The sequence below is a fragment of the Symphalangus syndactylus genome, chromosome 7 (assembly GCF_028878055.3).
Source record: "Symphalangus syndactylus isolate Jambi chromosome 7, NHGRI_mSymSyn1-v2.1_pri, whole genome shotgun sequence".
Classification (NCBI taxonomy): Eukaryota; Metazoa; Chordata; class Mammalia; order Primates; family Hylobatidae; genus Symphalangus; species Symphalangus syndactylus.
In genome coordinates, this window is record NC_072429.2 from 122,040,510 (window position 1) to 122,053,433 (window position 12,924).

Here is a 12,924-nt window from a genome sequence, read left to right on the forward strand (position 1 = left end):
CGCAGGCTCCGCTCCCTGGGGTTTACGCCGTTCTCTTGCCTCAGCCTCCCGCGTAGCTGGGACTACAGGCGCCCACCACCTCGCCCGGCTAATTTTTTGCATTTTTAGTACAGACGGGGTTTCACTATGTTAGCCAGGATGGTCTCGATCTCCTGACCTTGTGATCCGCCCGCCTCGGCCTCCCAAAGTGCTGGGATTACAGGCGTGAGCCACCGCACCCGGCCTCTTTCTTTTTTTTTTTTTTTTTGAAACAGGGTCTCACTCTGTCACCCAGGCTGGAGTGCGGTGGTGCGATGTCGGCTCACTGCAACCTCTGCCTCCCAGGTTCAAGCGATTCTCCTGCCCCAGCAACCCAAGTAGCTGGGATTACAGGCCTGCGCCACCACACTGAGTTGATTTTGTATTTTTAGTAGAGATGGGGTTTCGCCATGTTGCCCAGGTTGGTTTCGAACTCTTGGCCTCAAGCAATACACCAGCCTCAGCCTCCCAATGCTCTGGGATTACAGGCATAAGCCACCGTGCCTGCCTTCAACCCACTATACCTTCTTAGGAAGAACAGTGGTCCAAACCAGTTACTGGCTTCAAATTAATCCAGCTGGAAGACAATCCCAACAGGAAGCAAACAAGATAACCCTAGACAGGGTGAGACTGTATTTCCAAGCATCCTTTAATTCAAGATGCTGGGTTATTTCCAAACCTGCCCCTGTCTCTGTTCAATCACCAGCTCACCAGCCCTGTCTCAGGAAAATGATGATTCATTGGCACAGAATTGGAAGTACTTACTGACCTATCAGGGAGGGAGGGAATTGTTTCTTTTGTCAATACCTTGGAAGAGGAGGCATTTATCTTTCAGCAAACAGGGAAAGCCTAAGCTGCTTTCAGTGCCATAAGGCTAAATGTGTGCAAGACAATTAATTGTGTGATTACAGGGCCATGGTTCTAATGATCACAGTCTTATTATTAGAACATCTTTTCCGATTTCCTGCCCAGGGTGAGCAATTTCTGAGGAGTTCCCTCCCCTGTTCAGCTATCCATCCACATCACAGAAAGTTGATTCCAAGTGGATACCAGCCATCAGTTTGGCCTGCCAGTAATACACCTCTCTTTCCTTGGCTACTTCCCAGATGGTGGTGGTTTTAAAAAATATATTGCAATGGGCCGGGCGCGGTGGCTAACGCCTGTAATCCCAGCACTTTGGGAGGCCAAGGCAGGTGGATCACAAGGTCAGGAGATGGAGACCATCCTGGCTAATACTGTGAAACCCCGTCTCCACTAAAAATACAAAAAATTAGCCGGGCGCGGTGGCAGGCGCCTGTAGTCTCAGCTACTAAGGAGACTGAGGCAGGAGAATGGCGTGAACCCGGGAGGTGGAGCTTGCAGTGAGCCGAGATAGCACCACTGCAGTACAGCCTGGGCGAAAGAGCAAGACTCCGTCTCAAAAAAAAAAAAAAAAAAAAAAAAAAAAAAATATATATATATATATATATATATATCTATAATCAATGATTAGAAAGATAGTGGAAACATTATTACAGGTAATCTTGAAGAAAGTAAATGGCCGTATTCCCTGTGAAAGGAAAATATCTTGGGCCCCCAAAATCACTAAGGAAAACTCAAGCTGGAAACTGCTTAAGGCAAACCTGCCTCCCATTCTAGTCAAAGTCACCCCTCTGCTCACTGAGATAGATGCATATCTGTTGCCTCCTTTGGAAAGGCTAATCAGAAACTCAAAAGACTGCAGCAGTTTGTGTCTCACCTATCTGTGACCTGGAAGCTCCCTCCTGGCTTTGAGTCTTCCTGCCTTTGCTTCCAGTTGTCCCACCTTTCCAGACTGAACCAAAGTACTTCTTACATCTATTAATTGGTGTCTCACGCCTCCCTAAAATGTATAAAATCATTTTATACATTTTATACAATGTATATAAATGTATACATTGTATACATTTATACAACCTTGGGCACATGTCATCAGGACTTCCTCGGGCATGTCCTTAACCTTGGCAAAATAAACTTTCTAAATTAACTGAGACCTGTTTCATTTTCTGGGTTCACATCCTCCATCCTAACATGACTGCTAGTTTTTGCTTTGGGCTTATCTACAATCATGCAAGGAATAATGACATTTTGGTTAGTAACAGACCACATCTATGACAGTGCTCCCATAAGATTATAATGGAGCAGGTGGGGTGGCTCACTCCTGTAATCCCAGCACTTTGGGAGGCTGAGGCTTAAGGATTGCTTAAGCCCAAGAGTTCGAGACCAGCCTGGGCAACATAGTGAAACCTCATGTCTACAGAAAAAAAAAAAGAAAAAGAAAGAGAGAGAGGAAGAAAAAAAAGAAAGAAGGAAGGAAAGAAAGAGAGACGGAGGAGAGAGAAAGAAAAAATTAACATTTTAAATTTTTATTTATTTATATTTACTTATTTTGAGACAGAGTCTCTTTCTGTCACCCAGGCTGGAGTGCACTGGTGCGATCTCGGCTCACTGCAACCTCTGCCTCCTGGTTTCAAGCGATTCTCTTGCCTCAGCCTCCCCAGTAGCTGGGACTATAGGCATGCACCACCAGCCCAGCTAATTTTTTTTTTTTTTTTTTTTTTTTTTTTTTGTATTTTTAGTAGAGACAGGGTTTCACCATGTTGGTCAGGCTGGTCTTGAACTCCAGACCGCAAATGATCCACCCGCCTCGGCCTCCCAAAGTGTTGGGATTACAGGCGTGAGCCACCGTGCCTGGCAGTAATTAACATTTTTAATGACTGCCTAATAAGCTGCTTGTCAATATATCACAATTAAGGTATTAGAAAGGACTCATGATTGGGTGATAGAGAGTAAACCCAAACAAGCTTAAGAAGAAGAGAAACATTCATTGACATCCACAGCAGAAAAGTCAAGGGTGGCACTGGTCTCAGGCATGGCTGGAACCCGGTGTCCAAATGACACTGCTGGGACTCTGTCTCTACCTCCTGGCTGCTTTCTCCAGGGATGGCTTCATTGTCAGGCAGGCTCTCCCCAAGAGGTAGCAAAAATGGTTGCCAGCAGCCATTGCTTATAAAATACCAGCTAAGCAACCTTGTAGGAAGAACACCTCCTTTTCCCAGGAGTCCCAGCAAAAGTCCTGGGCTGACTCTCATTAGAATAACTTAGATCATGTGCCCACCTCTGGACCAATCTCTTTGTCCAACAGGGGATACCATACTCCCATTGGTCTAGCCCTGGTCATGTGGTCTCCCCATATCCAATCAAGGAATGGCAATAGACCCATCCAAACCACACTGATTGTGGAGGAGAGGCAATTCCTTAAAGTCAGATTGGGATGGTGTTGGCAGAAGAAGGGGGAATGAATGCTTGGCAGGAGGAACACAGATGTCTCTCCTGCTCGCTGGATGTCTAGAACTCCCCTCCCCAGTTTCTACTGTGACAGATGATGCAGTAGCTGTGGGTAGAGCATGACTCCCTTCTCCGTCCCACAGGGAGCAGCTTGTTCTAGGCGTTTATATATGGTGCCTCCACATGGGATTTTGTTTGAGGATAGGATTCCACGGCTTAACAGCATTTGAAAATCAGTGGCCATAGTGTGCCCTCTAGCTCCAAGTGGCTGAAAATCCATAACTTTAACTTTATTCCTCTCCTAGAACCTGTTGAGATGCTTCTTGTTCTTCTCTGCTCTCCTTCTCTTTCTAGCCTTTTCCCTTCCTCCTCTGCACTCCCCACTCCCACAATGGGCATAGGGGCCAACAGATAGGTGGTGGGGCTGGAGAGATGGTATCAGGACAGGGGCAGGGACCTCCACTCCAGCTCTTCCTTTTCCTTCAATTAATCCTGCCCAGTCAGACCCACTCTACCCCTATCCTCTCCCCTCTGGCCCAATGGGAACAGCTCTCCCAGGCCCACTGGGACTCAGGCAGTTTGGGTGAAACCAGTTAGCACCTGGCCCTGAATTTTCTGGTAACTGAGCCCTCTGCCCTGGCCCAGGTCCTGGTCATCCTGATGGATGTGTTCACGGATGTGGAGATCTTCTGTGACATTCTAGAGGCAGCCAACAAGCGTGGGGTGTTCGTTTGTGTGCTCCTGGACCAGGGAGGTGTGAAGCTCTTCCAGGAGATGTGTGACAAAGTCCAGATCTCTGACAGTCACCTCAAGGTAGGGGCCCCGATGAGAGTCCTAAGGGTACTCATATTAGTCCAGATAAGATAGTCTATGCAGCAGTAACAAATGTCCCCCATCTTGTGTTAATAGCTTAACACAATAAAGGTTCATTTCTTGCTTAAACTCCTACGTAGGTCAGATGGCCCTCCTCCATATTGTAGCTACATCATGAGAAATACATGGCCTCTAAGATAGCCATGACAGGGAAAGAGAGGGCTGGAGGACTCCGCAGGATGTCTCCAGGATCTGACCTGGAGGAGATTTTCATCGCTTTCTCTTATAACCCATTGACCTTACCCGGATGCACGGATGCTGGGAAATGTAAAGGGTCATGGGTATCTGGTGAGCAGCATCTCTACCATGTACTCCTGTTCCCCTCTCAGCTAGGGAAGCCCAGGTGTTGCATCTCACAGGGCAAGCAACCTCCAGGGTCTGTGGGTACATGTTCAGAACTCTCTGGCCCCAACAAGACGTTGATCCTCTTGGACTTAACTGAACCCCGTACTTCCCTCTCCTGGCAAAGAGAAAAGAAACCGAGAGATAAGGGTTCGATTCATCACACAAATTTGAGGACAACTAATTCAAATGTGAACACGACCCATAGCTTTCATGAGTAGGCCCGGCTGAACCGCTGATGGGTGGCTCTCAGAGTTCTTTTGATCAGTCTCCTCTAGCTCAGGCAAGAGAGGTTCTGTCCTCTGGGAGAACCTCCCAGATAAGAATGAAGCCTCCTCTCTCTCTCCCTTCCCCTCTGCATGGATGCAGCTGAGTTCAGTGCTGCCTCCTGCTGCCACAGGCCTTGGGACCTCTGGCTGCTGGTCTGTTTGGCATGATGTGGATCACACCTCCTTGGCATGAGGCCATGGAAACAGGTCAGGAGCGTCAGAACTGGCCTTGCTTTCATGGCCTATGCTGGCCACACCAGACAGTACTATGCTCACCATAGGACAATGGCATCCCTCCTCTCGAGATCTCACAGAGCTATGGAGAAGCCCAGGGAAGCGGCTGGAGGTAGGACTCTCCTTCCCAGAACCTGCCAAGCTACCACCAGTCTTTTGAGGAATCCAGACAGTATTCCACCTCCCTCAGCCTTAACCTTGAGACTCCCACACTTTACCTGCTCTTCCATTTCTCCAGCCTTCCAGCCCTAGGGCGGGAGCAGCAGGTGCTACAGGGAAGACAAGGGATAAATAGAGCCATGGTAGGGTTGCAGACTCACCTTTGCTTAAGACAATACAGGGTCTATTGCTACCTCCACAAAACCACCTCCTGTGGCTGCACCAAGCCTTCCCTCTGAACAGCTTGGGGTCAGGGACTCAGGTCAAGCCACTTACAAGGCAGGGCTGGGCTTGCCTCCAAGTAACTGCCAGGCCACCTGTGGCTCATGGGGGCCTAGACTCAGGGCTCCGTAGGCGTTAGATCCTTGCTTTTCTTTTATTTGCTGCCTTATTTGAATTCTACCCCCTTCCTTTTTTTTTTTGTTGCCAGCTAATGCCAGGACAATGAAGACAATTTAGACAATTCAGCCCAAGGAAAATATTAATATAGTCCAGAATCCCACCAACCAGAGATAACACATTTCCATCTTGATGAACATTCTACCAGACACTTTCCTACACAAATTGTCTTAGTCCATCACAGCTGCTGTAACAGAATTACATAGACTGGTGGCTTATAACAACCGAAATGTATTCCTCATGGTTCTAGAGGCTGGGAACTCCAAGGTCAATGTTCTGGCAGATTCGGTATCTGTTGAAGGCCACTTCCTGGCTTATAAATGGCTGTCTTCTTGCTGTGTCCTCACATGGCAGAAGGAGTGAGGCAGATCTCTACGCCTCCTTTATAAGGCACTCCTCCCATTCACGAGCGCTCCATCTTCATGACCTAATCTCCTCCCAAAGGCCCCACCTTCTAGTACCATCACCCTGGGGATTAGGCTTCAACACAGAATGGGGGTAAGGGGAACATAAACATCCAGCCTAAAGCCCAGATGTAGCTCTATAAACAGAATTAGGAAGTGACACTTTGACTTTCCCTCCAACAGAACATTTCCATCCGGAGTGTGGAAGGAGAGGTGTACTGTGCCAAGTCAGGCAGGAAATTCGCTGGCCAAATCTGGGAGAAGTTCATCATCTCAGACTGGAGATTTGTCCTGACTGGATCTTACAGGTGAGCCCTAGATTCATCTCCTGTCAAGGATTCCTGGAGGATAAGGGCTGAGCGAGGTGCAGACCAGCTCTGGCTGCTCAGACACACACACCCCAGCAGCTCCCAGGAGGTCTCTCTTTGTCTGGAGCTGGAGCTGCATCACATAGATGGGGCGAGAGGCAGGAGATGTAGGCCCTTTCTGGCAAGAATTCCAGGTAGAGAGGCATTTCCAGGTGCCTCTGTTTCCCTTGATACTGCAATAGGACATAGAATCTTCTTGTTTTCCCTCCTCGGATATCTTAGATGTAATTATAAATTGATGCAATTTGTTTAGTTGTGTGTGTGCACATCCCATTGCTTTTTTTTTTTTTTGAGATGGAGTCTCGCCCTGTCACCCAGGCTGGAGTGCAATGGTGCAATCACAGCTCATTGCAACCTCCACCTCCAGGATTCAAGCGATTCTCCTCCCTCAGCCCCCCAAGTAGCTGGGATTGCAGGCACCCACCACCACACCCAGCGAATTTTTGTATATTTAGTAGAGACAGGGTTTCATCGTGTTGGCCAGGCTGGTATGAAACTCCTGACCTCAGGTGGTCCACCCATGTGGCCTCCCAACGTGCTGAGCTTACAGGCATGAGCCACTGCACCCAGCTCCATTTTATTTTTTAAATTTTTATTATTTGCTCAAGCAACCCACCAGCCTCAGCCTCCCAAAGTGTTGAGATTATAGGCATGAGCCCCTGTGCCCGGCCTCAATTTGTGTTTAGACCCTCACACATAGACTCCTATATCCAAATGACTGACCACCCATTTATTCTAACAATGCTACCTTGCCTGTGTCTGCCTTTGAAACTTGACTTCAGAGCTTAAAAGATATTCTTTGAAATGTTCTCAGTGGTGGCACTATGGAAGTGGATTTGATGGTGGATTTTGTGGGAGGGATGAAATGAGAGAGCAATTGAGGAAGGGAGGAACAGCCGAAGGTCATTTGGGAACATTTGTTTAGGAAGGCGATGAGTGTGACAGAGAGTGCAGAGGGGGCAACTGGTTGCATCTTACCTTACTTCCTCTGCTGCAAACACATAGCAGTGACCAGTGAAATATGAGCACAAAGATTGGGATAAGCTGGGAGTGGAAGGCAGGCTTCCAGTGGTGTTAAGGATGCACTCTTTCCCCATGGAGCGGGAGCTTGCAGTGCTGTTCCAAAGCTAGATGGAGCCCACTGGCAAATCTCTAGCCAGAGACAAATGAGCATAAAGGGAAAGAGAGAAAGGAAAAAAAGAAAAAAAAAACCCTTACATTTAAAATGTGCTATCTTTCTTTAGCCTTATTAGTGCGGTTCAGCTGAAATTCCACTTTTAATGATATTAACATTGCTACCTCCAGTCTTCCTTGGGCTTATATTTGTACAATATCTTAGTCCATTTGGGCTGCTATAATAAAATCCCATAGACTGGGTGGCTTATAAACAACGGAAACCCATTACCCACAGTCCTGAAGGCTGGGAAGTCCTAGGTCAAGGTGTTGGCAGATTCAGTGTCTGGGGAAGGCCCACCTTCTGCCTCATAGACTGCTGTCTTTTCACTGTGTGACACAGTGAAAATGTATCTTTATCCCTTCATGGTAAAAAAAGGTGAGGGAGCTCACTGGGGCCTCTTCTGCAAGGGCACTAACCCCATTCCTGAAGGTTCTCCCTTCATGACCTAATCATGCCCCAAAGGCCCCTACACGCTAATAGCATCGCATTGGGGATTAGGATTTCAAATATGAATCTGGAGCAGAAACAGACATTCAGTCTACAACACAGAGTATAACTTTCTCTCCATCCTATTATTTTCAAACTTGCTGATAGATTTTAAGTGTGTCTTTTGTGAACAACATATCATTAATTTTTGTTTTTTTGAGATGGAGTCTTGCTCTGTCACCCAGGCTGGAGTGCGGTGGTGTATTCCCGGTTCACTGCAACCTCCTCCTCCCAGGTTCAGGTGATCCTCCTGCCTCAGCCTCCCACGTAGCTGGGATTATAGGCGCCTGCCACCACGATCGGCTAATTTTTGCATTTTTAGTAAAGATGGGTTTTTGCCATGATGGCCAGACTGGTCTCGAACTCCTGACCTCAGATGATCCACCCACCTCACCCTCCCAAAGTGCAGGGATTACAGGCATGAGCCACCGCCCCCAGCCTCATTAAAGGTTTTAAAAGTATAATTTTATCATCTCTATCTTTTAATAGGTATAATCCACTTAGTTATTGTGATTGCTGATCTATCTGGATTTATTTCTAATATTTATATTTTGACTTTGCTTTGCTTTTCCCCTTTTGTGTTTGCAGTTGAATGGAGAGGTTTTCATATTACTTCTTTCTTAGCTCCTTTTTTTTTCTCTGCTTGCTACAAAGCTTAATAATTTATATTTTTACTTTTTTAATGGGACTCCTTCAGTTTTTAAAATACTTTGCACATTTTCCAAACAAAGTCCAAAATTGTGTAATAATTCTCCTCTCTTCCCAAATACAACAAGGACCTTCGTGCACTGTGTTCCACATTTTGGTTCCTATTAAGTTCGTCAAGGCTGTTTCACTGCAAGGCACAGAAAATCTACTTAAACTGGCTAAGTAAAGGCGGAAGGGAGGGGAAGTTGTAAGGCTGTGGCAGTTAATCTCAGGCACAGCCAAGGGCAGGACCAGGGGCTGCCAGGCCTCCCCAAGTCTGGGAAAAGCTAGGGTAAAAGCTGCTCACTCTGGCTTTCATGGGTCCACAGGCCTGTTGTTTAGCTACTTTTTCTGGTTCTCTCTCCTGCCTCATGGATTGTATAAGTTAAATCTGACCTCCTCATCCCTAAACTTTGGGGCTTCCCAGCCCAGCCCCCACCACCATCACCCCTGGTCCAACCATTCGGTCAGCCCAGATCACCAACCAGTGGGTGAGCTGTCTCTGAGTCTGGTGTCCAGTAACCTGTGGCTGGGGCAGGGGTGGCAGAAGGGAACTTGGCATGTGGCAAAAACATGGCTACCCTTCACTCAGGCCTAAGGTGGGGCAAGTTTTCAGAGAAGAATCTCTAAAATATGTCATTCTGTCCTCAAACTTTTTAGAATTTGAAGGTAGGAGAACAAGGCTATGGAAAAAAAGAGAATATGGCTTAGGAGGCACATTCACACAAGTGCAGTTCACACCTTCCTGCCCAGCTTGCCTTGAGGTCTAGAATGTCCTTCATAGCACTGAGGGTCCCCGTGTAAGTGCCTGTTCTGGGTGTTTCATGTAAATGGAATTATCATTCAATATGTGGCATTTTGTGGCTGGCTTCTTTCACTTAACATAACATTTTCCAGGCTCATCCGAGCTGTAGCGTGTGTCAGTGCTTCCTCCATTTACATGGCTGAGCAATATTCCATGGACCGGATGGACCACATTTGGTTTATCTGGTCATCAATCAATAGATATTGGGTTGTTTCTCCCTTTCGGTGATTGTGAATATTAGCTGAGGGATTCTTGCAGCACTCTTGACACTCCATTTCAAGGCACACATTCTTCCCTGGGGAACTCAGGTTTTGCATCACTAAAGGGAAGAAGGAGGTTGAGCTGAGGGCTAGAATAGCTGAGGATTCCCTGAACATGGGGAAGAAATCAAAGAACAGGTACAGGTACAGTTTGAAATCAAAGAACAGGTGCAGTTGAGCTGTCTCCTCAGTAGCCCCAAAACATGATACACTTTAAAGTGATCTGGGCCGGGTGCTGTGGCTCACGCCTGTAATCCCAGCACTTTGAGAGGCCAAGGCGGGTGGATTACCTGAGGTCAGTAGTTTGAGACCAGCCTGGCCAACATGGTGAAACCCTGTGTCTATTAAAAATACAAAAATTAACTGGGCATGGTGACACGCACCTGTAATCCCAGCTGCTGGGGAGGCTGAGGCATGAGAATCACTTTGAACCCGGGAGGCAGAGGCTGCAGTGAGCAGAGATCACACCACTGCACTCCAGCCTGGGTGACAGAGTGAGACTCTCCCTCAAAAAAAATAAAAAAATAAAAAATAAATAAAGTGATCTGAACTTCAATAGATCAAAGTTTGGATGTTTTTTTAAAAAACCTCCTCTTACCCAGAGGCTCTTATCTATAACGTCCTGCCCCAAAGTTCAAGATTAGGCAATTATTTTTGAGAAATGTTGCACCCTCCCAGGACCCACTAGCTGCATTGCACACGACCATGGGGCGGTTATCTCTGTGGAAGAAAGGAGAAGGCCTGGGAACACAGTCATTTGGAAACAGAGATGTAAAGATAAAAGGCTGAGAAACAAGTTCTTATTATCTGTGCGCATGATGAAAACTGATGAAGGAGCTTAAGCGACCGGGAGGGATTTCAAACATTTCAGGGAGATCAGAACTGCACTAGGAGTGGGGGCTTCCTCCCTCTACCAAATGGTGTCAAATGCTGGGCAGATTACGCTGAAACACATTCCCAAGATAAACTTCCCTTTAACACCTTCAGGAAAATAGAATGTCTGTCTTCAACTTCTCAAAATATGAATTGTTCCACCGACGAATCCTCAAATCCATATCATTTCACTTTTAAACCAAACAATATCTCATACATTATGCTTTCCCCTAGAAGAACAAGAATTTGAATGTATTAGGTCATACCCCACTCTTTTTCTTTGAGACGCTCTGTTGCCTAGAGTGGTGGTGGTGTGATCTTGGCTCACTGCAGCCTCAGCCTCCTGGTTTAAGCGATACTCCCACCTCAGCCTCCTGAGTAGCTGGAATTACAGGCGTGCACCACCACACCCAGCTAATTGTCTTGTATATTTAATAGAGACAGGGGTTTCACTATGTTGGCCAGGCTGGTCTCAAACTCTTGACCTCAAGTGATCCGCCCTCCTCGGCCTCCGAAAGTACTGGGATTACAGGCATCAACCACTGTTCCCAGCTTCTATACTCAACTTTTTTTTTTTTTTTTTTTTTTTTTTTGAGACGGAGTCTCACTCTGTCGCCCAGGCTGGAGTGAGGTGGCGCAATCTCGGCTCACTGCAAGCTCCGCCTCCCGGGTTCATGCCATTCTCCTGCCTCAGCCTCTCCGAGTAGCTGGGACTACAGGCGCCCGCCACCACGCCCGGCTAATTTTTTGTGTTTTTAGTAGAGACGGGGTTTCACCATGGTCTCGATCTCCTGACCTCGTGATCCTCCCCCCTCAGCCTCCCAACTTTTAATAGCTGTGTACCTGTCATCTCTCTGGGCCTGTTTCCTCATCAGAACAAAATGGAAAATAATAACACACTCCATTTGTATTAGAATTGTTGTAGAATTAAGTAAAACAGCAAGTGTAAATACTTTGCTGCTGGGCATCTGAGATGCACTAAAAAAAGGTCACTTAAGAGTGTATTGTTGTTTAAGACATTGGTATTACTATACTTTCAAATTTATTTTGATATTAATAATTATAATTCCAAGCAGGGTCTGTTTGAAGAAGATTAGTGAGTTTTACCAGGCAGGCCGTGATTATTACTGTTACCAGCATTTTTATGCTTAACTAACATTGGTCTGTTGTATAAAGTGGTTTGACCTCACTTTCCAGTGGGTTTCTGTGAATTAGGAAAGAGCTATCATTGGCCGGGCGCGGTGGCTCACGCCTGTAATCCCAGCACTTTGGGAGGCTGAGGTGGGCAGATTACCTGAGGTAGGGAGTTCGAGACCAGCCAGACCAACATGGAGAAACCCCATCTCTACTAAAAATACAGAATTAGCCATTTGTGGTGGCCCATGCCTGTAATCCCAGCTACTCAGGAGGCTGAGGCAGGAGAATAGCTTGAACCTAGGAGGCAGAGGCTGCAGTGAGCCGAGATCGCGCCATTGCACTCCAGCCTGGGCAACAAGAGCGAAATTCTGTCTCAAAAAAAAAAAAAAAAGAAGAAGAAGAAGAAAGAAAAGAGCTATTATTATGAAAGTATTCTAATTTTTTTATTTGTGAAGCATTATTCCAGGAGGTAAGGGCCCTTCCTGTGTGTTATCCTTCTGCAGGGTTTGTTAGAGGGAAAGTGCTGGAGAAACATGCCTTCCCCCAGCCCCCAACCCCTAACCCCTCTCAGCCCCCGCTGCCCAGCCCACTCTCCGAGTAAAGAAGCCAGCAGAGAAGTCTGAAACCATTTCCACACAAGGCAGACGGGAGTGGAGTTCATCTCTCCCTGTCTTACAGGAGCTACTGGGGAATTAAAATGAAAAACAAAATCTCCTCTCAGAAAACTTCCCTACGAAAGTAGAAGTGAAGGAAAACAATTGTGTTATCAAGTAAGCATTTGACCAGAATATGATGCATGTGATGGGCAACTCACTACAGAGACAGCAGGCAGAACAAAACCTCACTCTTTTATATAGTGAAGTGGATCTAACCCATTACAGTAGGGAGGTTCTGCTTGTGGAGTCAGAGGACAGCTGCAGTCAGGCCCATCTTCTTCCAGAACACCGGAAGATGGAGTGTGATTTGCATACAGCTAAAATTTTTGAAGTAGAAAAGGAAGAAGGGGAAGGTCTCTTCCCTTATTTTCAGTGGGAAGAATTAAGCATCTCATTTTTAATTTGCACTTGCCCTTCCAGAGTCCATCACGCAGCTGGGGGGCCCTCGCCCTGGGCAGGGGCAGGAGGAAG

The 12,924-nt window shown here is 46.7% G+C and overlaps 1 protein-coding gene across 3 annotated transcripts in view; it reads left to right on the forward strand.

Moving 5' to 3' along the window:
* The window catches only part of FAM83A (family with sequence similarity 83 member A), a 32,099-nt gene that overhangs the window by 10,986 nt on the left and 8,189 nt on the right, over positions 1 to 12,924 (forward strand). For all 3 annotated transcript variants that reach the window (XM_055287171.1, XM_055287170.1, XM_055287173.1), the window contains 2 exons: positions 3,970 to 4,137; positions 6,188 to 6,312. In XM_055287171.1, the coding sequence (XP_055143146.1) occupies positions 3,970 to 4,137; positions 6,188 to 6,312 (293 nt within the window). The remainder of the gene's footprint in view (positions 1 to 3,969; positions 4,138 to 6,187; positions 6,313 to 12,924) is intronic.